We start from the raw sequence: 26,891 nt of genomic DNA, 5'->3' as shown, positions 1-26,891 counted from the left end.
CTCCGTCCTCTGTCCTCCCCCTGTGCCTCTGGCCTTGCCACAGTCCCTGGCATTCCCGGTCCTGCTACCACTTCATGTCGGGCCTCTCTGCGTAGCCCACGGAGAGACGCTGCCACTCACACCGTGCCCCTCCCTAGGCGCGTGCACCATTGATCCTTAAATAGGGACCGAGACGGGAACCTAGCTGTGGCCCTGGATGATGACATCAACTCAGCTACAGTATTTAAGCTTAGGCTCCGCTCCCTAGCGTTGCCTTTGCGACAGGTTTCCTTGCTGGCCGAGTACTCATTGCCGCCTAGAGATTCGTCTCATCTCTGCATTCCTGTTCCTCGTTGTTCCTGTCTACTTGTTCCTACCTTACTTCATTCCTCGGATTGACTACACGGACTTTGACTTTGCTTTGCCTGACTTTGCTATTGGCTCTCTCCAAGCCCGGACCTTTGCTTTGCCTGACCACGCCATTGACTCTCTCCAAGCCCGGACTTTTGCTTGGCCTGACTATGCTATTGCCTATCTCCAGACCCAGACCTCTGCTTCACCTGACTACGCTACTGCCTATCTCCAGACCCAGACTTCTGCTTCACCTGACTACGCTACTGCCTTTCTCACAGGACAAGCAGGATGGTAGTCCTCATATATGGGTGACATCACAGGATGGAGCCCAATCACGGAACACTTCTGTCAATGTTTCCAGAATTTTGACTGACCCCTACTGGGCATGCCCAGCATGGCACTAACCCTGCAGCCAGCAGGGGTCCCCCTTCAGTCTTCTTTTTTCCGCGCAGCAGTAGCCACGCAGTTAAGGCGCTCTGCAGAGATTCCTGACAGGAATTTTCCTCACGGAATTACTAAAAATTAATTTACCCCACAGGGGTCCTTCCAACTTTTTCAAGCCGCGGTACTCCGGTAAGTTTTTTACCCGTTTTCCGTCGATTACCGTCGAGTTTGGCCCTCGCGGCCTACTGGCCGTCGACCGTACTGCGGCTCAATTGTTTCATGGCCATTGCATCGAGGTTCCACCGGTGCCCGGACTGTAATCGTATCATGTCCATCACAGACCCTCACAAACTCTGTGTAATGTGTCTTGGAGGTGAGCACGATGTCCTAACCTGTACCAAATGTGCCCTTATGACAGCAAAAAGTCGCAAGGCTAGAATGGAGAAGATGGAGCTTCTCTTCCGTGCTCAAACCCCGATGTTGTCCATTGCATCGACATCGTCAGAACCGGCACCATCAACTTCGCGCCAGCATCAAACTCCAGCCGGTAACCGTCCGGCATCGATGACTTCTAGGCCTTTGTCACCCTCTACTCCCCCTCAGGACTGAGGGGATCGTAGAGATAAACATTGCCACCGGCATTGAAAGTCTTGGACCATCGAGGGAGCGAAATCATCGACCTCGCCATCGTCCAAGCCGCCGTTGAAGAAACCCTGTCCAGGAAAGGCACCGACCTTTTTGGCGACCGGGTCACAGAGTCAACCCTCACCCGACAGGGTATTGGGAGCCGCGACTCTGCCTTTAACGGTGGTCCCTCCGGCTATGCCTCTGCCTCCTTCTTCTGTTCCGGAGCCGGGGCTGCTCTCTCCAGGTCTCCGAGAAGAATTGGACCGGATGGTTCAGGAGGCCATTGACAAGGCGATGCATCGACTCCAAGTTCCTCTGGCACAGACACCGGTACCGATTGCGGAACTGACCACTGACCCGATTCCTAACATCGTGTAACTACAACAAGGGTTATTTTTTCCTATATGCAACACCTTGCACTTGTCCACATTAAATTTCATCTGCCATTTGGATGCCCAATCTTCCAGTCTTGCAAGGTCCTCCTGTAATGTATCACAGTCTGCCTGTGATTTAACTACTCCTGGCCCTCCCAGGAAATATTCCCCATGGACGGTGCCTGTTGCATGATCTTTTCCTTCAGATTATAACTGTGGATACAGGCAATAATGTCTCTGGGGACATTTTTCTTCGGCACGCCAAGGGAGCGATGTGCTCGGTCTAAAACTATATCAGCATCATCAAGTACATCTCCAGTTTCCCGGGCATTTAAAATTGCCCGGCAGATCTTCCGGACCACTAGGCCTGCGTCTTCAAAGGCCGCTGACTCAGGAATGCCACAAAAGCGGATATTAGATCGCCGCGATCGGTTCTCGAGGTCCTCTAGCTTTAAAGCTATGTCCAAATTAGCTTTTTGTAGGCCAACTACCTCTGAGCGTAGTTAGAAAATCTCTGTGCTCTGCTCCTCCACCATGGCCTCCACCTTCTCAACACGCCATCCGTATTCCAGCAATTCAGACCTGAACTCACTGAAGGCTCCTTGCACGTCTGATGTGAGCGATTTAATATCGCCTTGGATCTTCATGAACCACTGCTTAAAGTCCGCTTTGATTAGTTCCAGGTCTGCAGTCGGAGATTGCCTCTCCTCCAGGATGTTCACAGGAGTGGCGGCCATGTTTCCTTCTCTGGGGTCTGGCGCATCTTGTAGGGCCCTGAATCTCGAGCCGCTCAATTCATAGGAAAACAATTTTAGGTCAATTGCTTTTTTCCTGGTGGCCATTCCTTTGTCGTTCCCACGCTAAATGAAGAAGTAATAAGAAGGGCACATGCAGTTTTTGATGTTAGTTGGGAGGGTGGAGTGAGGAGCAGCGAGCTCAGACGTCTATCGACTCTGGGTGACATCACTTCCCCCCCTTCGGGTGATGTCACTTCCCCCCCCAGAGCCTTAGCCTTCTATCTGGAGCAGACAGAAGCCCATAGACAGTCCACCCAACTTTTTGTTTCTTTTGATAGGAATAAGTTGGGTATTGCTATTGCCAAATAGATGCTTTCCAATTGGCTAGCAGACTGAATTTCTTCTGTTATGCCCAGGCAGGACTGCATCTTGGGGGTCATGTGAAGACGCAACCCTTTTCAAACCATGGCAGTGTCAGTGGCTCACTTACAAGCAGTTCCCATGTAGGAGATCTGCAGACCTGCGACGTGGAGTTCTCTCCACACATTCACATTGCATTATTTTGTAGATAGGGATAGCCGCTATGACAGCAGTTTTAGCCAATCTGTCCTTTGGAACTTGTTTGAAGTTTAGAACCCAACTCTGTTCCCACCTAGGCCCTGTTGTTTTTGTTCAGGCTGCTGGCATTGACCCGTTGGCACTTATTTGGTTTTGTTGGTCCCTTTTATATTGGGGGACAACCTGTAGCTAGGGATTCACCAGTGTGTGAGAACTGCCATCCTGCTTGTCCTCAGAGAAAGCAGCGTTGCGAACCTATAACAGATGTTCTCCAAGGACAGCAAGGTGTCATTCCTTATGAAACCTGCCCACCACCCCACGAGTTTCCACTACATAGGTTTCTTCTCCTTTATTATTTTATTATCTTGAATTCTATATTATAAGACTGGAGGGGACCCCCAAGTGGACACGAGGTATAATGCATACCTGAACAAACTCAATGAGTCTCATTCAAAGTTCTAGAAACTTTGACATAGGGTTTCCATGCTGGGCTCCATCTGATGATGTCACCCATGTGTGTTATCCTGCTATCCTCAAAGAACACCTGTTGCAGGTAAGCAAATCTGCTTTATATATAGAGTACCTGTTTTGACATTTCTCCCCTAGTAAACATCTTTAAGCCTTGGGTTTTGTTTTTGGGTGGTGGATGGTCAGGTTTCAGTTCATTTATTTTAATGTGTATTTTGATTCAATTCATTTGTCGAACCAAGATTAAAAAAAAACTCCCCAAAAAACCCTAACAACAAACAAACCCAAAATAGATCCTCTTGGGCCCCTCAAACCCCTGCCCCCTGAAAAAGCTGCCAGGGTCTCCCTGGCCCCCACTTACCCCTTATATGGGGGTCCTCATTAGGAAAGGGGAAAGAGGGATGTCTACTTCCCTCCTGTCCCACCGGTTTCACTTGAAAATGGTGCTGACCAGCTCCATAGTGATGTCAAATTGGTGCCAGTCTCAGGTCTGGCTGGTGCCATTTGTATTTATTTATTTATTTAAAATTTTTTGTATACCGACATTCGTTAAGCAAACATCACATCGGTTTCCATGTAACATAAAACTGGCCAACAGGGCTTTACAATGAAACTGATAAGGGAACTGGGTGGTGGGAAGAAGGGGGAAAAATAATGGAAGATACTGTACAAAATATCTATATCCCATTTTTAAAGGGATGTCAGAGCAGGAGGTGAGTGGACATCTCTTCTGCCCCTCTTACTAACCATGACCTTCAGAGAAAGGGATAAGTGGGGGTTGGGAAGGTCCCCAGCAGTTTTTGAGAGAGGCTGGTAAGATTCAAGGCCCTGGCAGCTTTTTCAGGAGAGAGGGGTTCAGACCAGCGACAGTGTTTTAAAAAAAAAATGTGTTTTTTGGCAGTGTTCCTTGCAAAATGAAACCAATCCCTTCCCCCCCCCCCCCCATATTTTGTTCATTTTTCTTTTGTTCTGATTTGAAAATGTAATGAAATAGGAAACTGATGTAATCTTCAAGGCAGAATAGTGTACTACTTGTAACATTTAATTAAGTTGCAGCATTTGTGAGATTCAACTAACTGAAATCTTTTTTTGGGGATGGGGTGGGGGGAGGGCTAGGTGAAGTTGTTGGCATTGCAAGCTGCAGTTGCATTGACTAGTAAGGATGGATTTGTTCACAGTCTGAAAAGACTTAAACCTGGAAATTGGAATAAAACTTGATTCCTGATGTTGCGATGAGAAACATCTGGATTTAACTAGTGCTTGCTATAGGAGAAAGACAAGGAAGTGAGACTTCAAGAGAATAGAATTGAGGGACCAGGGATCCTATGGACAGAGATGGGGAATGGGAGAGGAAGGGTGGAAAGTGGGTAGTAGTTTGTAGCCAGTCCAAGGCTGTTACTGTAAATCCATTAGAATGAAATACTTTTCCAAGGAGAGAATGTAGAGAGAAAAGTGTGCTGAACTTGGTGCCCTTGAGATGAAAAGAAAACGAGAAAGGCACTGAAAGATCACAAGATATACATACATTTTTTTTTGGGGGGGGGGGGGGGAAACTACATTAGAATTAACCTTATGGGTTTAAGATAAATACAGAAAAGTCAACTTGACTCCCTCCATACCTGCACCCTTGCACATTTTATTTATATCATAGAATTCTTTTCTTTATTTAAATTCTCTGTATTAAGGGTTTTCATTTTGTAACAATGATCTATGCTGCATAGTGGCTTTTATAGTAACTGTACCAGTCAATATAGTGGTCAAACCAAGAACTTAGATGAAGTGCATCAATAAAAAAATGAACATGGAGAGGGAGGGGGAAGGCTGCCACCAATTATGTATATATTTTCATGTAGATAAGCAACTGAATTAGCCATGCTGTCTGGGTACGTCTTCCGTGCCTCTAGGTGGTGGAGCTCTCTATGTCTCTCAAAGTCTTTCAGCTAGGTGCTCCCTCCTGTATCCTGACAGGATTACCTCCGTCTCCTCGATCAGTTTTTTTCCGCAAGACCGTTACGGCACGCAGAGCTCTTTCTCCAGAGAAAGTTATATTCTGTGAGGAAAAAAGTCTTAAAAAAATTAAAAGTTAAAAGAAATGATTACTACAGGAAAAACATCTTAACATCCAAACCAAAAAAATCTCGGCTAGGCTTAAAATTCTGTTCCTGTGGTAAGTTAATGTCGGCTACAGATAGCCACATCTCCTGCCACTTCTGCCTCGGGACCCATGACCAGTCGACTTGTGAGGACTGCAAGAAAATGTCCCTTCAAGACCGGAGGCAGAGAGAACACCATGAGCTGAGATCTAGGAATTTGGGCTCTTATGCCTCTTCAGAAATCTCTGTTAGATCAGTTCCAGCTCCAACGTTGAAGAAAAAGTCCCCTTTGAAGAAGAGGGCCTCTTCAGTCGACCCCTACAGGTCAGGACACCGTCCGCTAAGCGCCAGCCGAAAATCGGCTCAGAGCGCGGGAGATGCGTCGGGGGCATCACGGCTGCATGCTTCACCGACGTATGCGTCGAGACCGAAGCATCAACGCCGGACTCGACATCAACGCATTGAAGCACCGATGTGCTGCCACATCGATGCATTGACGCAGGGAAATGTAATGTTATCGATGCAGACGCCTTTGCTTGATGTAAAGGCTCTACATCGATGCATTCGATGCAGAAACACCCTAAGAAACATCACTCAAGTCACAAAAGACGCAGAGAAGCTTCGCCAACACAGGAGGTGAGTAGTGCTCAACTTACATCTCCACTTTCTATGTCAGACAAGTCCCCATCTTCACCTGGGGCACTGTCTCATATTTCCATTGACTCCAAGGGTTCGGATAATCCTCCTTCACCAACCAAGGAGCCTCTTCCATCCATTCTTCCATCCCACGTAAGACACTTACAAGATCAGTCTATGTCAGGCTTAACAAACCAAACTATTTCTCAGATTACTTCTCTTCTGACTCAATTTCTACAGTCAATAGAGCAATCTTAGTTACCACCGGAACTGCTTCCGTCTATACCACAAGCAGATCTGGTACAACTATCTAAGGTTCCTCTAACGCCATGGGATGTTCCAATCTCCCCAGCATCTCCCTTGGAGGATCCCTCTTCAGATTCATCCACGGGTTACCCGTCTGACCCAGATGAGGTATCTCCAGAGCCTTCATCACCACCAGAGGACCTTACCTACTCTCAGTTCATAGACAAGGTGGGTCAATTACTCAACATACAGAGAAGAAGATACCAGATCCTCGTCAAGAGATGCTGGGTATCCTCAAAATCTTGGACATGCCATCCGAACCAGTGGCCCTTCCACAACACACTGCATTGACAGCTTTACTGGAGAAATCTTGGGCTACTCCCTTGACAGTTCCTCCAACATCTCATAAAGTTGACCTAAAATACAGAATGAAGTATTCTCCTTTCTATACTACTGTTCAACTTCCATATCAGTCAGTGGTAGATGAGTTGGCGATGCAAAAGGCTCGCAAATCCAGAATTCACTTCAACACACTGCCGACTAAAGATAATAAGATATTAGATGACTTCGCAAAGAAAGCATATTCCTCTGCGATGCTCAATGCCCGCATTCAAAACCACCAGTTTTACATAACACAATATCTTTTTGAGAGTCTGCAAGCATTGCAACCACATCTTCAGCAATCCTCTGCATATACTTCCTTACCTACTATAATCTTGAGGAAGGTTTGCGTCATTTACTGAGATCCATCTGCGAAGGCATTTGCCTTAGCAGCCAGCCGCCTCGCGTGGTTGCGATCTAGTGTCATAAGGGACGATGTCCACGACAAATTGACTAATTTACCATGTCATCCAGACAGTTTGTTCGGAGATCAGTTTACTGATACTGTAACAAAACTCATGGAGCAAAAAACAGCAGTTCTTGCCTTAACATCGCCACAACGTCCACATACTTCACAACGTCAGTATACTGCCTCCACTTCTTATCGTAGGTCTTCTTATAAGACCTTTAGACCTTACACTTATTATAAGGCTCGGTACAATCAGCCATCAAGGCAACAGACTTATCAACAGCAGCCTGCATGCCAGTGTACTAGAAATCCTAGGCAACCACAGCAACAATCCGATCCTCAACCGGCAAAAGCCCGGTTGAGTTTTTAAAAATGACAATGCCACCGTCATCACCAGTCGGAGGAAGGTTGTCCAACTATCTTCCAGCCTGGAATCACATTACTTTGGATCAATGGGTTTTATCAATAATACAGAAGGGCTATGCCCTCAATTTCTCAACCCTCCCAACCCTCCCACACTGTGTTCCTCAGAAGTTCTTATCTCAGAAGGAACATATCCTACAAGAAATCACACCCGTTTCCTTGACCACCAGCATGAAATGGGACCTACAATGGTGGTTACTCCCACAAACACTTACCTTGGGTTCACCACTGAGACCCCTTCGACATCAAGTGATACTCACCACGGATGCATATCCCACAGGATGGGGAGCTCATCTGCAAACGTTACAGACACAAGGTCTATGGACCCCGTTTGAGCGGACACTTCATATCAACTTTCTGGAGCTTAGGGCAGTAAAAAACGTCCTTCGAGCCTGCGAAGATTCCTTATAAGGGAAAATAGTCATGGTGCACACAGACAATCAAGTGACCATGTTTTATATAAACAAAGAAGGAGGGTCCGGTTCTTGGAACCTCTGCAAGGAAACAGTGCAAATGCTGGAATGGGCGCATCAAAGATCCATTTCACTTCAGGCAACTTATCTGCCAGGGATACACAATTCCAGAGCGGACAAACTCAGCAGAATATTTCACCCACACGAATGGGAATTGAATCCAGAGGTGACTCAGGAACTTTTCGCGACATGGGGTCTCCCTACAATCGACCTGTTTGCAACAGAGAAGAACAGAAAACTAGAGAAATTTTGCTCGGTTTATCCAAGCCCCCTCAGGCTCGCCCCAGACGCCTTTCTCATCGATTGGTCACAAGACCTACTCTGCATTCCCCCCGATACCACTAATCTCTCGAACACTTCAGAGATGCATCGAGGATCAAGTGGATAAGAACATAAGAACATGCCATACTGGGTCAGACCAAGGGTCCATCAAGCCCAGCATCCTGTTTCCAACAGTGGCCAATCCAGGCCATAAGAACCTGGCAAGTACCCAAAAACTAAGTCTATTCCATGTTACTGTTGCTAGTAATAGCAGTGGCTATTTTCTAAATCAACTTAATTAATAGCAGGTAATGGACTTCTCCAAGAACTTATCCAATCCTTTTTTAAACACAGCTATACTAACTGCACTAACCACATCCTCTGGCAACAAATTCCAGAGTTTAATTGAGTAAAAAAGAACTTTCTCTGATTAGTTTTAAATGTGCCATATGCTAACTTCATGGAGTGCCCCCTAGTCTTTCTATTATCCGAAAAAGTAAATAACCGATTCACATCTACCCGTTCTAGACCTCTCATGATTTTAAACATCTCTATCATATCCCCCCTCAGCCGTCTCTTCTCTCAGCTGAAAAGTCCTAACCTCTTTAGTCTTTCCTCATAGGGGAGCTGTTTCATTCCCCTTATCATTTTGGTAGCCCTTCTCTGTACCTTCTCCATCGTACCTAATCCTAATTGCACCAGCATGGCCTCATCAACCATGGTACAGTTACCTACTACGACTATCAATCCACAACCCGATTCCCCTGGGCGACAGTCCACACCTTCTCACCCAGGAAAAAGGAACACTGCTACATCCTCTACATTCCTCACTACACCTCACGGCGTGGAGATTGAAAGGTTCGCTTACCAGCGTCTAAACATTTCTCCTACTCTTCAGGACATACTGCTATCCTCTAGGAAACTATCAACCAGACTGAATTACCAGAGAAAGTGGACACGCTACATTTCTTGGTGTACATCACTAGGTATCGACTCTTTAATTTGCCTACCTAAACAGCTTATTTCATATCTCCATCTACTGTATAGCAAAGGACTTGCTACGTCCTCGCTACGAGTTCATTTAAGCGCAAGTCTGACACTTCACGTATATCCAGCATAGCTCTCTGCTTTAACGGCAGGGGGGAATGAAGAAACGTGGATCTATATTCAGGCAACAACCAACAAGGACTGAATTACATAGTCTGGAGAAACAGATAAGCATGGGTGTAGCTTGCTTATTGCGGTGGTTAATACCCCTAACTAATTAAGCTATTTCACTTAGATGCAGTTCCAACACTGCTCTCTACATTAATGGCAGGGGTGGAAGGGAAATAGAATAAAAAAGGTTACTAAGAGCCAAGAGTAACAGATAAGTATGAGAGAAAAAAAAGTGCGAAAGCTTGCTGGGCACATTGGATGGGCCGTTTGGTCTTCTTCTGCCGTCACTTCTATGTTTACATTATCATAGCCCTCTATAAGGAGAGCCTATTTCATGTCATACCTTAATATCCAGGTTTATGAAAGGCGTATTACACCTCCATCCGCCTGTACACAAACCACTGGGACATTAATACAGATCTCAAACAGTTGATGCTTTCGCCCTTTGAACCCTTGGAAACTTGTCACCTGCGCTACCTTTCCTGGAAGGTGGTTTTTCTGGTTGCTTTAACTTCTGCAAGGAGATGTTAATGGTGGTAACCTCTGACCAATAATTCAATGAATACCAGCTCCAGAGAAGTTATGCAGTGAAAGGTTTATTAATGGGGGGAAAGGCGTGGTTTCCCCGGGGAAGACATGAATACAAAGCAAATGGTGTATAATTCAGAATCTGCCCAGTGCTCTAACGTGTGCTCAGCTTATAAGGGTCCTGGGTTTGCTGATACCAGACATCTGCATAATCCACACCCATTACCTTTAATAGACAATCAATATATATATTTTAGCATGTGTACATGTGCGTGCTCTTACTGTAGGCCAGAGGCCTCTTGTTATCAGTAGAATAGACCAAGTTAGTTCCGTCCTCCCAGGAATGATGTCATCCGTGCTGGCTGATTCTCTGGTAAGCTCAGTGATCTTAGTGCTAAAGATACATGTGCAGGATATATGCAATTCACTATTCTACATTTCCCCCTTTGAAGGGTGACGGCTAGGAACCCTTCACACCTATCTGCGTCGCATATCGCCTGTCTTAGATTGTCCCGCCTAGTTAAGGCTAATCCTTACTGGCTAGAGACTTTACCCGTCTTGGTACCAATATGCTCATTTTTCACAGATAGTCGTTACAGGTGGTGGGGAATAGTTCAGTGTCATCATTAGAATCCAGGAGCTTCAGGTTCAAGGTTTCAGCTTGATTGAGCATGAACCGTGTGCTGGTCTGTGTTATCAGCATTTCAGAGACTTGATCGCGGCATCTTCGTAGGCAGATACAGAGGCATGGTAAGCAAAGGCAGACTACTAGCCCAAGTAAGGCAATCGTACACATGGAGCCAATTAGAATTTTGAATCCTGAACCTAAACTAGAAAACCATGAGCCAAGGGATCCGAATGGATTACTGACATCAAGTCCTTTCCAGGTTTGCACTGGTATATGTGCAATTGACATCATGTTGCGGGTGATTTCTTCAATTACTTCACCCTTGTCGTCTATTTGAAGACAACAGTTACTGAGGTTAAATTTACCACATAATCCTCCTTCTGCAGCTAGTATGTAATCTAATGCTAGACGATTCTGGTAAATGGCACTCCGAAAACCCTTTTGCTGAGCACATCTATAGGTCAAATCCCAGGATGCGGGCAGGGTACATACTTCGAAAATGAGGGAAACTGACCTTTCGGTAGGGAGCAAAAGGGCAGATGCCATAACTGGACCCTGAGGAGTGTCTCCCTTGTGGACTTGTATCCATTGTTGGGCGGGGGCTTCAGTAGGATCAAAACAGGTAATGGTTGTCTGCACGGTACATACACTGTATTGTGTAGAATTATGGGAACAATATGTAACTGTCCCTTCACATTCGTAATGGGATTTGTATAGCAGAGTGGAAGTTTGTCGTACCGTCTATAGTGACTGAGATGCAAGCATCACAATTCGGGTCAGTGGTGCATACAGGGAGTATGCCACTCCAAAGGGACAAAACACAAAAAAGGATAAACATGTTACTGCAAAAAGTCGATACCAAACTGGAAATACAAAAGCAAACTGATAGTAACGAAGATGATAAACAAGACAGCAAAAATACACATCCAGGTATCAAAGCTAAAGAAAAGGGGCTGTTGAAACATTTGAAACATTTTGGTCAAGTCCTTAAATGAGGGTAATTGTCCTTAAGTATCTGTGCGGCAGTCCGTATCTGTCAACTTGGGCTGTGGACGTATGTCTTTAAGATGAGTCCACACCGTATCTTGACCAAGTTTAACTGCGGTAGGAGTGACGGCAGTAACAGGGAAGGGTCCCACGTACACGGGGTCCTTCCAGTTCTTGTGTGTGTAGTTCTTTCTCCACACTAGATCGCCGACTTTCACGGGAGGGGTGCACTCGTTGTCTCCGGACCGATCACGGGGGAATCCTGCAAAAGAATGAACATAGGTTAGTGCAGCACATAAATTCTTCCAATATGTGGGGAGACGATCCACATAGCAGTGCTAGGGATAACCCAAGGCATGAACCTTCCGGTTTGTAGCTGAAACGGAGATAAAAGTAAGTTGGTGATGGGAGCATTCCGCAGATAAAGTAAGGCCCATGGCAGACAGTTTAGCCAGGAGCCTTGTGTCTGTGCCATAAGTAACCTTAAACGAGTTTTCAACAGACCGTTGTACCGTTCGACGAGACCGTTGCTCTGGGGCCTATAGTGAATTAAAAGCCTTAGTTCACTACACTCCTTATGTTCAATTTGATCATGACAAGGTGACCCTACGCACTCACCCTAAGTTTCTACCAAAGGTGATCTCCAGTTTCCACATTAACCAGACCATAACCTTGCCTACATTTCATCCTAAACCTCATGCTAATGCTAATGAGAAGAAATTACACACTTTAGATTGCAAACATGCACTAGCGTACTACAAAAAACGCACGCTTTCACCCAATCGACTTTCACAACTATTTCTTTCATTGAATCCGAATGCTCCAGGGCGTCCTGTGACAAAAAGAACTTTATCCACATGGATATCGAACTGTATACAGTTTTGTTATCAACAAACTTTGCCTGAAATACCTACGGCGCATCAAGTGCGTGCCATGGCAGCCTCAATCGCCTCTCTACATCAAGTTCCTATCATAGACATTCACACCTTCACATCCCACTATTGTTTGGATAAACAAATGGTGAATAATGCCCTAGTGGGGTGGACTATCCTTCAGAAGAGCACAGATTCCATATAATTACAGCCTTCATAGGAAATGTCCGCTATGTTTCCAAGTATTGAGCAAACCCCCCCCCCCCCCAAAAAAAAACCAATTATTATACATTACCTGCTCAATACATCAGCTGGGGACTCCCAGACAGCATGGCTAATTCAGCTGCTTATCTACGTGAAAAGAGCAAGTTTGCTTACCGTAAACGGTGTTTTCCGTAGATAGCAGATGAATTAGCCATGCAGACCCGCTCGCCTCCCTGGACAGTTCTAGCATACCTAACTCGCTTTGATATTGACTGAGGAGACTGAGGTAATCCTGCCAGGATACAGGAGGGAGCACCTAGCTGAAAGACTTTGAGAGACTTAGAGAGCTCAGCCACCTAGTGGCATGGAAGACGTACCCAGACAGCATGGCTAATTCATCTGCTATCTACGGAAAACACCATTTACGGTAAGTAAACTTGTTCTTATCCAAAGACAGTAAAATATTTTGAAAAAGGAAACATTTATGTTTAGAAGTTGTCATTCCCAAAATCTTTATGCCTACATGCTTTTAAACTAATTCTGTATGTCACCAGTTCTGTATTTTTATGAGTAATCGGTTATTTTTTGGTGTTGAAAAGTATAATACAGCAAAGGGTTCTTGAATCTTAAATGTTTCCAGTTACAGCAATAAGCGCAAGGTAATACTGTCTTTTTTTTATGGTTAAAATGGAGCCTGCTTACAACAGATAATTCTTTAATGGTTTGTTTCATATTGTGAAAAACTATAACTGTGTGCAGTGGGGTAAAGTCTGTGCATATCTTTTATGTATAGTCTTTACCCCAGATTTTCAAAGCCAAGTTATGGGGCAGATTTTAAAAGCCTTACACACGCCGGGCCTATTTTCAAAAGGCCTGGCGACGCGCGTAAAGCCCCGGGACGCATGTAAGTCACGGGGCTTTCCTGAATGGGCGGACAGGGGACGGGGCAGGGGTGTGGCGGTCCAGGGGCGTGGCGGGAAGCTTGGCTGAGGACTTAGGCACAGCGGCTATGCCGGGGGATCTCGCGCTGGCAGTTGGCTGGTGTGCGCAAGTTACGCCTGCCTCTGGCAGGCGTAACTTGTGAGATAAAAGTAAGGGGTTTTTTTTTCGGGCTGGGGGCAGGACAGGTAGGGGAAGGGAGAGGAAGGTGGTGGGGGGAAAGGAAAGTTCCCTCCTAGGCCGCTCCGATTTCAGAGCGGCCTCAGAGGGAACGGGGAAAGCCAGCTGGTCTCCCTGAGGGCTCGGCGTGCGCAAGGTGTGTGTGCACCCCCTTGCTCACGCCAACCCCTGATTTTATAACATGCACACGGCCAGGTGGCACCATGTAGCACGCACAAATGTACACTGCACACGTATCTTTTAAAATCTGCCCCTATGTGCATAAGTGTACTTTGAAAATATGCACAGAAGTGCCTAAGTAGACTGGTAGCTTAACTTGTGAAAATTTACACCTCCTTTTCAGAGGGTGTAACTTATGCAAGTAAAGCTATGGTTTTTGAAATAAAGTTGTGTATAAATTCCAACTTTGCCCTAACTCTACCACCTGGAATACTGCTTTGCAATTTGCACAGAAATTACCTACACTGAGCCACGGATTATGTTATAATAGCTCTTTATGCACATAAAACAGGTTTTATGCATGTAATTGGCTTTGAAAATTAGATCCAATCTGTTTCAAAATTTATTGAACTCTTTTTGTGAGCTTTGGTATATGGACAGAGACTGGTGCTGATTCCCTAGGCTTGGATTTGTCTAGGTCTGTGCCTTAAGGTGGTAGAAATCTAGGGGCAGCAGACTGGCTGAATATTTACTGTCAACCAACTGCATTGAATCTCACTCAGCAGAGAGCAGCCTTTTGGGGCTGATGCAAAACAGTGCGCTCAGCTTAGCACACTGTTTAACCCGTGGTTGGATGTACGATCTGGATGTGCATCCACAGCCCCTTATGCTATAAGGGGATTAGTGCACTCAAAACGCGCATCCAACCTGTGGCGAAACTAATAGCGCTCATCCCCTGATCTAAAAAAAACATGTGCGCCAGACATGTATATCTTTACACTCAGAAATTAACACCTGTTCAGAGCAGGTGTTAATTTCTGAGCAGCTCAAAAAGTTGTACAGAAAAACAGAAAATACTGCTTTTCTGTACATCCTCCGACATAATATAGTGGCGATATTAAGTCGGAGAATCCAAAAAGTTTAAAAGGTTTAAAAAAAAAAAAAAAGTACCGGTGGTCAGGTTAGGGAAACGGATGATCAATTAATCAGCGTCCATTTTCCTAAACCGTGGCTGTGCACTGTTAGGAAAACGGACACTTGTAAAATTGAGCGTCTGTTTTCCTAACCTGCTGACAACTGACCTCTCCTGTCCCTCTTTTCCCAGTCAGAATGCAGAGAACAGGAGGGGAGGGGTGAAGCTGGAGTAGACAGATAAAGCAAAGCTGTTTCAGCTCTCTAATCATGTCCCTCCACTCTTGTCCTGTTCAGGGAGTTGAGGGAGATGGAAGAGGCGACAGCATCAACATTGTCTAGGGGCGGCAAATGTCTAAATCCGTCACTGGCCAATATACGGTAGTTAGCCAATCTTCAGAAAAATTTAGTTTTCATAGTGAAATAATTAAGCAAGTGAAAATAAAAATTTAACATGAAAATAGTAGCAAATCTGATTAGAAGCAGTAATGTATCCTTGTAATCTTGTTTCTTTTTTGCCTTCACATTTTACTTGCTATGTGATGCCATAGGAGACGACATTTTTGTGTATGAGAATTTTAAGCTTGTATATTACTGTCCTGTTTCTTCATATTTCCATAAGACTGTAAAATTACTTAAGAGATACCATTTTTTCCCTAGGGCACCAGTAAATCTTTCTTATTCTGGAAATGGCCCAGATATGTTTGGGTTGGTCTCTAGTATCCTAGAGGAACCAAACAAGCTGGATCCTGTTACAGATTGGTAAGATTGCATAATTATATTTGTTTTGAATACTTTTATAGATCGTGTTGAACTTGTTTTTCTTTGTAACTTGTATATTTTCCTTCTCTCTGCAAGGTGTTCTGGATATGAAATTTCAAACAAACCAGAGAAACCTTATTTAAACCTTTGGCAAAACACCAAGATTAGATAAATGTAGCAATTAATGGGTGTGAGCAAGCCAAACACCTGAGACCTGCAAGAGTCCCTGATGGTCTTCTCAGTCATTCACCCATTCATAGTTTTTTTGACACATTTTTTTAAATGCAGTTAAAAATTCCAGAATGTCGTAAAAGCTATATGTCCTTTTTTTATATTTTCGTCAACCACAGACCAAGGATTCTGAATTCCCAAATCAAACTCAACTCGACATCACCTGATGTTTCGTAAGCTGCTACTACTTCAGGGTTTATAATTAATCACACTTAGCTTAGGAAGGTGTTGCACTCTGATGGCACAGTCACAAAGTGTTGGATTGATAAAACAAGGAGTAGGCGATCTAAAAAAGCCGTGGAGGGAACACAAAAAAATATAGATGCCTAAAAATGTCCGTTGACAGTCTTTATTAAGGAGACTCTTAGGTCCAATAACCAAGATGCCCAACTCGTCCTGAGTTGGGCATCGTGCTTATTGGACCTAAGAGTTCCCTCACAGTCTTTGTTATTGGACCTAAGAGTTCCCTCCACAGTCTCAAAGTGTGACAAATGTGAGAGGCTATCTTGTGTGGATTTAAGCCTTCAGGAATGATGAATATTGATGTCTTGTACATATGTAGAGGATAAAACCCAATTGGAAGATATTGCATCAAGGCGAAAACAGAAAGAGAAAACTAGCCAAACAAAAGATGGAATAGCTATATTAGCATAACTAACCACAGAGTAGTGTTAACCAAGTGTTTCTGTATATTCAATTTGATCTTTAAACACTTAATAGCTCACAAACTGTGAATCTTTGTCATTCAACAGATGTTATTCATGCAGGAGGTTGTTGGATCTAATGTTTGACCCAACCCAGCCTCACTGCTTAAAGCTGAAAAATTTTTTTTAAGAGACAGAGGGCAGGTTTCATATATATGAGTTTAAAACCCCAACCAGGGTGAACTCAATTCTGTGTATATAATCATGAACCAAACCTCCACCGTCCGATTTTTTTGAAAAAATGTGTGCAACCAGTTCAAACGATTATATCCTATTCCTCAATGTGATTTTTCATTTTTTCTTTTTTCTTTTTAAATATCATACACAGCTGACTTCGTGAAATATTTTAAAAGTCCCGACTTATCTGATAGTAGTTGAAAACCCAAAAGTCCCGACTTATCTGATAGTAGTTGAAAACCTGACGTAGCCACGTTTCTGGTCCGCGAACAGACCTTTCTTCAGGGGATGTTATCCTGTATTCATAATAGCCGGTTTTTTTTTTCCAGCTTTAAGCAGTGAGGCTGGGTTGGGTCAAACATTAGATCCAACAACCTCCTGCATGAATAACATCTGTTGAATGACAAAGATTCACAGTTTGTGAGCTATTAAGTGTTTAAAGATCTTATTGAAAAACAATTCATAAAGGGGGTTTTTTGTATGTGGATTAGATTGTATATTGTGATTCCCCCAAAAATCTTTTTGGGTGCTTATTTACATTCTGTATATTCAATGACATTTATCATATGAAACAAAAAAAATCAATTTCATTATGGGAGGCACTGTCTTTAAACAAAAAATCCCAAACTGTTTTAGACTTTAAATTGATGAAAAGGAGTTGATTTGTACAAAGTAGCTAGCAGACTCTGCAGTGTACAAATCAACTCCTCTTGTTAGAATTTTCATCACTTATAAGGTCTAAAATTCTTTAATGAGATCAATTTTACAATGGATGCCTCTGAGTGTGTCTGTAACACCACCCCCGACCCCAACCCACCTCCAGAAAGCTCACCCCGAATCAAATACAACGATCCATATATAGGGTATCTGACTGAGCCTTATAAAAAGGCCCTATCTCTCTCTCTCTCTTTCTCCCGATGTTCACAAGACTCCTGCACCTAACAAGGAGGCATGCGTAAGATATGTGCATACAGCATGCGTAAGATATGTGCATACAGCTTTAGACATGCGCGTGTGAAGAGTATTTTATAATCTACACGCATAGATTGTAAAATAGTGCATATTTTTGTGCACACTGAGATACAGCGTTTATGGGCGCACGCGGGGCCCTTTTAAAATCTACCTTTTAGTTCTTCAAATGAGTGTTGAAATCGGAAACAGTGGGAAACCAATGGAGGTGTCATACGATAGCTCTTGTGTTCAACCAGTCTTGTGCTAACTTTATGATATATCTTATCCACGAATGCCAATCCACATGGACACAAAATAATGTACATGACTCCCTTCAAGGTACAATTTGTAATGTCTCTAAGTTGAATGGAAAAATTGATAAAGGGTAAAAAAATCACTCTGGCATCTAAAGAAACTGCCCAGTCTGAGCATTCCCTGCAAGGTTGATGTCGACCCAATCTGAACTTCAGAGGATCGTTGTACGTTGAAATCTGACATTACTAGCTCATCTCTGAGGTTCCTCCCTTGGCTATAGGCAATCCTTAGTGGTGTTAAAAATTCCGGGTAGAGTTGCAAAACATGCCAGTGCTTAAAAATAGCAGCTGGAACCGCATTGTCATCAGGTTCAGGTAACCACGGCAAAAAGATCTGAGACATCATGGGCTAATGCCTGAAACTCATTGTCGGAAGTGCAAATTCTCCTAAGACTCAAGAACCACTTTCTGAAATTTTTAATTGCATTAAAAAAAAAATTTGTCAAAAAACTATTATTGGATGAATGATCAAAAAGGTCTCCCATATTTGGCTTGCTGACACCTGTTAATCAATAAGTTTATCTAATCTTGGTGTTCTGCTAAAAGTTTAAATAAGATTGCGCTAGTTTGTTTGATATTTATAATTTTTTGAGCCACTTCTTTCACTTTGATTGTTATATGGGTTTTTGGATATGAAATTGTTCCCAAGTGTTATAATTATGTATTATCTTTGAATACTATAGTAAGATTCTAAAAAATGTTTTCATTAAAATTACAGTATTCCCACAGGCTGTTTTAATTCAGCATTTCAGAAAGCTTTCAGAAAAGCAAAATGACCAAAAATATTAACTATTTTGAAACAAATTTGTCAGTATATTTCATAACATGCTATCCTCCTGTTTGAGGTGTAAATACTTTTAGGATAAACATGACAGGAACTCTTCTTACTCTGGAGTTCCCAGAGTAAAGATTTTGAATTTTAAAAGACTGGTGTGACTTCATATTCTTTACATATTAGATAAATTGCTCAATATCCACTTCATACTGTAAAATCATGCTGCATATACTGTAGCCCAGTTCTGGGAATGGTCAAGCAAGACAACTTCTAAAGCATGCTGTTCTTTCATTATGGTTAAATAAAAACTACCCACTCTAAAATTGAAAAAAAATGTCTTGTCTTTTGAGGTTTCTGCTTGAGCTGAATTTCATTTTATCTTAGTTGATACAAGGCCATGTTTAAAAATCTTTGACTTAGAGGTAGATCTTCAAAACATACGCGCGCGCGTACTTTTGTTCGCGCCACCAGTGCGAACAAAAGTACACCAGATTTTATAAGATACGCGCGTAGCCGCGTGTATCTTATAAAATCTGGGGTCGGCGCGCGCAAGGCTGCGCAAAATCGGCAGCCTGCGCGCACCGAGCCGCACAGCCTGCCTCCGTTCCCTCCGAGGCCGCTCCGAAATCGGAGCGGCCTCGGAGGGAACTTTACTTCCGCGTCCCCCCACCCTTCCCCTCCCTTCCCCTATCTACCCCACCCCCCAGCCCTACCTAAATCCCCCCCTACCTTTGAAGCAGGCGTAACTTGCGCGTGCCGCCCCGGCATCCCCCGGCACAGGCCGCAGTGCCGGGGGACTCGGGACCCCCCTCCCGGCCCACCCTCGAACTGTTGCCACTCCCCAGACCCACCCCAGACCGCCCCCTGCCCCAGACACGCCCCCTCCCGCCCCTTTTACGAAGCCCCGGGACTTACGTGCGTCCTGGGGCTTTGTGCTCGCTGGCGGCCTATGCAAAATAGGTGCGCCGGCGCGCGCGCAGGGGTTTTAAAATCTACCCCATAGGCTTTAATTTCCCTTAAGTTCTGAAAGTGAAAAAAATCCACAGAAACAACTATCGGGTCGATACAGTATCGTTCGGTCGAAGATTGCCTGTCTGTAACGTGCTCGGAGCGCACAATTCGGGCGCGTAAGGCGATCCAGCGATACAGTCTCCAGTTTCACGCGTCCTTAGTGCTTCTTAAAACAGACGCATAACCCTTTCCGCACGCGGCATGTAAATGAACGAATTAGCTGTATAATGCTGTATAATGAAGGAATTAGCTATTCCCCTCCGATACCGTAACGCGCGCTCAGATTATCTCCTTAGTAACCCGCTGTTTTGCCGCGGCCTTAACGTGTTAGTTTACCACCTCCCCCTAGTAGGTGTTAGGACTGTGAGTCTAGTAACAAATCCATCGACACCGCTTAAGATACTCAAAAACAATAAAACACAATAAAAAAAAAAGCGATACAGAAATGATCGAGAAAATGTAATGCTGTGGGACACATAAAACCTGTCAGAAAAAAAAATAAAATTTTTAAATACCCGTCGGAGGGCCGCGTGGGTCCAGGCGGCCGGCGGGATCCGGGTGGTCGCGTGTTAAATCTAGGCCGCGGGCGGGTGGGCGCCTGTTCCAGGCGGGTGGCGGGGGGGGGGCGAGTGGACGCGTGTTAGTTTCAGACGACCGGCGGCGGGAGCCGGGGGGCGGGTGGTCGCGTGTTAAATCTAGGCCGGGTCGCACAGGCGCGCATTCATTCACTGCCCACTCCCTTCCACTGAGAAATTGTCCATTTAATCCTACTCTCTGTTTTCTGTCTTTTAGCCAGTTTGCAATCCACAAAAGGACATTGCCACCTATCCCATGACTTTTTACTTTTCCTAGAAGCCTCTCATGAGGAATCTTGTCAAACGCCTTCTGAAAATCCAAGTATACAACATCTACTGGTTCACCTTTATCCACATGTTTATTAACTCCTTGAAAAAAGTGAAGCAGATTTGTGAGGCAAGACTTGCCTTGGGTAAAGCCATGCTGACTTTGTTCCATTAAACCATATCTTTCTATATGTTCTGTGATTTTGATGTTTAGAACACTTTCCACTATTTTTCCTGGCACTGAAGTCAGGCTAACCGGTCTGTAGTTTCCCGGATCACACATGGAGCCCTTTTTACATATTGGGGTTACATTGTTGAGATATGAGAGCCATCATCCCATGGCATTCAGATGGGGGTTACCAGTGTTACAATTTTTCTGCACATGACAAATTTGTTCAACGACGGCCAAATCTGAATATCAGGCTGGTTTATTAAGCCAAAGATTCCTGGCTAGGGGATATCCTAAAAAAGCCATCCGACATGCATACAAATGGGCAAAATATGGTGATTGTAACACACTGTTACATTATAAACCATGTAAAGAACAGGATCGTATGGTGTGTGTATTACTCCAGAGCTCTTCCACAGGGGCTATCATTACTTCTATTAAAAAACATTGGCATGTTTTGCCACTACACAAGATATTTCGAGAGGTACCCCTAATAGCCACTAAAAGAGGTCGTAACATCAGAGACTGTTTAGTGCATTCCCAGCTGAGAGATGCTATTCCGACTGAAGTGAGGACACACAGGAAGTGTGGCAACTGCTCAGTTTGTAAAAATACTATTGAAGGTACAACCTGGTTAGACCCAGTCATGGGATATAAAGTTAGGAGAAAGAACGATACAGACTGTCTGACCAAGTCAGTGATTAATGTGATAATATGTCCCTGTCCAAAAGTATATGTGGGATGCACAAGTAGTTCTGTCAAACAGAGGATCATTGAACATCGTTCGCGGTTGCATACGGCAAATTTGACAGCACCTATAGTGACACATTGCATGGATTATAAACATACATTTGAACAGTTACAATGGATGGTTATAGATAACATTATCAAAATGGGAGGGGACAGTTCAGCAACTTTAAATTATCATGAACAATTTTGGATTTTTAAATTACGATCAGAACCACCAAGTGGTCTGAACGAGGAGTTGGATTGGATGTCTCTAACATAAATAAAGAGCGGTGATTGGTTCTTTCTGAAAGCCCATGTGACTATATATTTGAGTACGGAGTTGAGCATGGTTAACCACCATTAGGACTCTGGCGAGGAGGCTTACTGCACCTAAGTTAGATTTAAAAGACTCTAAGGGCATAATTTATATGGACCGGGTGATACTTTCAAGGTAATTCCTGAAGAAGGATGCCATCCGAAACTTGTACAAGTCGGTTGATTAACACATTTCAAATAAGCATTGGAGAGGAAATATGGACATACATGGCAAATTATCAGCTAAGTATTTACACAATGGCGGTGTTTTGAACATTGGGATGTCGTTGTAGGATACGATATAAACATGATAAGAAATAATTGAGAGACTCGATATAGAAAAAGCAAATTTTATGGTTTGTGGCACCATTGTAATTATAAAAAAGGTGGAGGTGGTGAGTTTGATTATAGAAATGACGTGGTAACCTGGATGGTCTCCGCTTAAAGATTATATGAAACCACCACATTTCACTTAAAACATTTTTTCAAAATAAACTGGTGACCACGGCAGTAGAATTTGATATGAAACAGGGAGGTAGTGGGTTTTTATATTATTGAACATTAGTTGTTGAACCCATACTAGTGATATTTTGAAATTGATTGAATTGTCCAAAGCATATGCATATGTAAGTGCACCTTATGCACGTGAATGGCTTTTTAAAATTGCTACTGTAGCACAGGACAAGGAGGTATGCTGCTGGTGCTGTGCTTAAGGCAGACTTCCACAGACAGTGGAGGCCGAGGACGAGACTGAGTAGCTTAGAGGCAGGAGGCCTAGGACAAGACAGAGCAGCTTGGAGGCAAGAGGCCCAGGATGAGATGGAGCAGCTTGGAGGCAGGAGGCCCAGGACGAGATGGAGCAGCTTGGAGGCAGGAGGCCCAGGACGAGATGGAGCAGCTTGGAGGCAGGAGGCCCAGGATGAGATGGAGCAGCTTGGAGGCAGGAGGCCCAGGATGAGAAGGAGCAGCTTGGAGGCAGCACTTGCAGGAGATGAGAAGAGATGACAGGATCTCACAGCATGGAGCCAGCACTTGCAGGAGATGAGAAGAGATGACAGGATCCTGCAGCATGGAGCCAGCACTTGCAGGAGATGAGAAGAGATGATAGCTTGCAACATGAAGCTGGAGACAGGACTGCGTGACAAGAGACAGCATCTGGCAAGACATTGTAGGCTACTTAAAGTATGCCTTAAATGCTTGACATAACAGCATCCAGTGTGCATGACAGCACAGCAAATCTGATGTGAGCAGACGATAATCCGGTTTCTTCCACCTAGACAGCACAGCAACTCTGTGAAGAGCGCATCCCAGTGTTTTTCAATACACTTCAAAACACAGGGTTTTCCTCTTTTCAATGCCCCCTGCCACGCCGTGACTTCCCACTTGGGGGGGGGGGGGGGGCGCGGCGGCGGCATTGTTTTGCTGGGCCAACCCCTGCACTGTTGTGATTCAGCTGGACTGCTGCGGGTGTTGATCCAAGGGGTCACTGATGATTCCGATGGCAGGTCTGACATGCGCTGCAGAATTTGTGTCATCATATTTGTTAGATTACTAATGGCAGCAGCAATGGTATTAGCATTTTGGGTGCTGGCTGCCATGCTTTGCTGCAGGATCCGGTTTTGCCGTTGTACAGTTCTTCGCTTCAACCTGATTTCTCCCTGCAACTGCCAGACCTTTGCTAATGAGATGCCTGCTGCAGGTGCTAGTGCTGGTGGGCCTGAAGGTGGCGTTGTGGGGGCTGCTGACGGGGGCCCTGATGGAGCAGGTGTGGGGGCTGCTGGTGGTTGGCGCAATGGTGCAGTTGTTCACAGTGGTGAAGACAGCGTCAGAGGCTCCAGTGTGGGCATAGCTAGGCTTGTCTCTAAGTGGCATAGGGTGCTGCTTCCTGGCAGCTGCTGCTTCGAATGTTGCTAGTCCATTAATGCCTCAAGATCCAGGTCTACATTAATTGAACTTCTGGAGACCTCATTACATACAGGCCTTGTGATTGCTGTGCCTCCTCCAGCTCATACTGGGGTCGATGCAATATAGTGCGCTCAGCCGACCAAGGTTCGAGTCCCACTGTCGCTCCTTGTGACCTTGGACAAGTCACTTTACCCTCCATTGCCTCAGGTACAAACTTATTGTAAGCCCTCTGGGGATAGGAAAATACCTAAAGTACCTGAATGTAATCCATTTTGAAGTGCTGCAAAAAGTGCAAAAAGCGGAATATAAATCTAAATAAATAAATAAATCTGCAGAACTTCAAATGCAGATTGCTATAAACAAATGAGCAGCTACTAAATAAAGATGAGGATCTGGAAAAGAGATCAAGAAGGAGCAATATTAGACTGGCCGGATTTCCTGAATCGGTCAAAGATTTAGATTTGAAGAACCTCTGTGAAAACTGGTTGCCTGAGCAATTGGGTATGCTTTATGATCGACTGTCTATTTCAATCCAGAGAGTGCATCAACTTGGTAGAGTCATGGACAACAATTCCAAGTCCAGGCAAGTAATTGTGAAAAATTTCAATTACATGGATAAGGCAGAAATTATAGCTCCATTCCAAAAGAAAAGAGAGCTCGCTACAAAGGTTTTTGCGTCTTACTATTTTTTTATTTTTCTGCTAAAGTGATGGCAGAATGCCAGGAAATAACACGTTACTATACAATGCTCTATATATATTTAAAAAAAAAAAAAGGGCATTCATCTTTAGCTACAATTTCAGGTAAAATTAAGGTTCACTTATGAGGGCTGTACAAAGGTTTTGAGATCTAAAGCAGAATTAACAACTTTTGTGTCACAATTGGATTCACTTTATTTTGTATTACGGGGCATTTCTTAAGACTTCATTCAATATTCATTCATTTTGTCCACTCATACCCAGTTTCACTTCTGTTTTCTTTTTCTCTCTCCCAAAGCTTGGTTAGCTCCCTTGTTATGCCTGGAAATGTATTAGTTGCTTGCTCGCCTGAAGAGCCTGTTATTTACCTGCATTGTTAATCCCAGTTATTTGTTTCCCTGTTTGATGTAATGCATACTTGTATGCGATTCTCATTTCAATGTAAACCGATTTGATATGTCATTTTGGTACATGAATGTCGGTATATAAAAGCTCCAAATAAATAAAAAATATACTGTACTAAACTTTTTATGTTCTGTTTTTTGCAATATAATCTATATGCAATTTTTTGATTCAAGATGGTGCAGGTTGATTTGGGGTGGTACCAGCCACATGCTTTTGTGAAAGTTTGGGCGACTGTTAATGAAGGTTGTCTCAGCTTGCATGACTCTGCTTTTCCATCATATGACTGCTTATGTCTCTTTAGGCCTTAATGTTTCCTGCTCTTTGCCTATTTGGAATTGAAACCACAGCACTGTTTCTTTTTATTGCAGTAAGGTTCAGATGTGTCATTTGGTATTTTTTTCTCTTTCCTTTGGAACTTTTGCTATTGACGCTTATTTGTGGATTTATAGTTTTGCTCTGTTCCTAATTGTTGAGACCCCCTAGGAGGGCTTGTTTCATTTCTTTCTCAGGGAGTCTTCACCTGGCATGATTGCAGGACAACTGAAGATGCGTTTGGAGTACACTGCTTTTTGAATGAGATTGGACATATAGTTCTTCCCTTTTCTCTTTTTGGGAATTCAATAATTCATTGTTCTTCTTTTTCTTTTTTTGGTGTGTATTTTGTACAAATTGTTCTTATAGTGTTCTCCCTTGTTCATAGACGTGCATTTCTTAATGCAGTTTAATTTTCAGCATATGTTTTGATGTTCATTGGAGCATTGCTAGGTTTTTAATTTTTTTTTTTTATCATAAACTCTTTACTGTGAATCAAGAAAGTACAAATCCATGGAGACACCGGTAAACACATCGAGATACAATACTTCTTTAATCAAATTTTCATATTTTTCCCCCTCCTTGTAAACTTTTTACAAAGGCAAAAACTAATTATAGCAGTTCATAGCCAGTATTCCCACATTGTCTATCATCATCAATGACTTATACGGTCTAAGTATGGATGAATTTTGTTTGGGAAAATAGGCTCACATATCAGTCAAAAAGATGTAACATAAAATGCAGATTTCAATGGAATTGATTTGTCTTCCAAATTGACCAGCTTTACCAGTTTAATGTACCATACAGACACAGAGGGAGGGTCAGGAAATAACCATCTTAATATTGTTTCCCCACAAGACAACATTTTATAGAGAAAGACTCAATTATATTGTCTTACGTCAGTAGATGTGTCAAGGCCAAACAAGCATGTTTTTGCAGAACAAGTAATTGTACTGCCAAACCATCCTGATATCAGTTGTAATATTTCCCTCCAAAAAGAGACAATAGATGCACAATGCTAGATCCTGTGTAATAAAGAAGCATGGTTAGCCCCACATTTTAAACAATTACTATAATATGTAATTCCCATTTTATAAGCGCTGTGTTATATTTGTCGATTATGACAGGCTACCGAAACTGGCTACATTCACCCCGACACTGCTACAGTCCCAGAAACATCATGGCAGGATACTATAATTGCTGCATGCTCCTGAGGCCGCAGATGCTCCCAGGACATGGCCTTCCCTTAGGCATATGCACACATTATATAAGCCCCGTGGCAAGAAACGCTGAGCAGTGCCCTCCAATGATGCCAGGTCTAGCCTAAGCAATGGGTCTCCTGCAGTTAACATGTGCGTTGCTCCTTTTTTTTTTTTTTGCAAATTTAAACTCCACAGTTTTGGGAATAAAGCAGAGTGACTTGGCATGATTGGCACACAATGGGAAGAGTAAATATCAGTTATTAGAATTCTGAGTCATAGAACGCATAGGCTGTCAGAAATCTCTCAGGTTTTTATTGAATTTTTTAAAAATCTATATTCCATGTAATCTTGCTCTTAGCCAACTCTTCTCTCCTTTTTTTAAACTTTAAAGCTTTCTCAATTGTCTCCTGATCAGATAT

The 26,891-nt window shown here is 43.6% G+C and overlaps 1 protein-coding gene across 3 annotated transcripts in view; it reads left to right on the top strand.

Moving 5' to 3' along the window:
* LOC115084031 (meiosis-specific coiled-coil domain-containing protein MEIOC-like) overlaps positions 1 to 26,891 on the top strand; it is a 150,470-nt gene that overhangs the window by 35,799 nt on the left and 87,780 nt on the right. For all 3 annotated transcript variants that reach the window (XM_029588312.1, XM_029588315.1, XM_029588314.1), the window contains exon 3: positions 15,631 to 15,732. In XM_029588312.1, coding sequence (XP_029444172.1) covers positions 15,631 to 15,732 — 102 coding nt within the window. The remainder of the gene's footprint in view (positions 1 to 15,630; positions 15,733 to 26,891) is intronic.

This window comes from Rhinatrema bivittatum, chromosome 2 (assembly GCF_901001135.1).
Source record: "Rhinatrema bivittatum chromosome 2, aRhiBiv1.1, whole genome shotgun sequence".
NCBI lineage: Eukaryota > Metazoa > Chordata > Amphibia > Gymnophiona > Rhinatrematidae > Rhinatrema > Rhinatrema bivittatum.
This window is presented reverse-complemented; position numbering and strand designations above follow the sequence as displayed.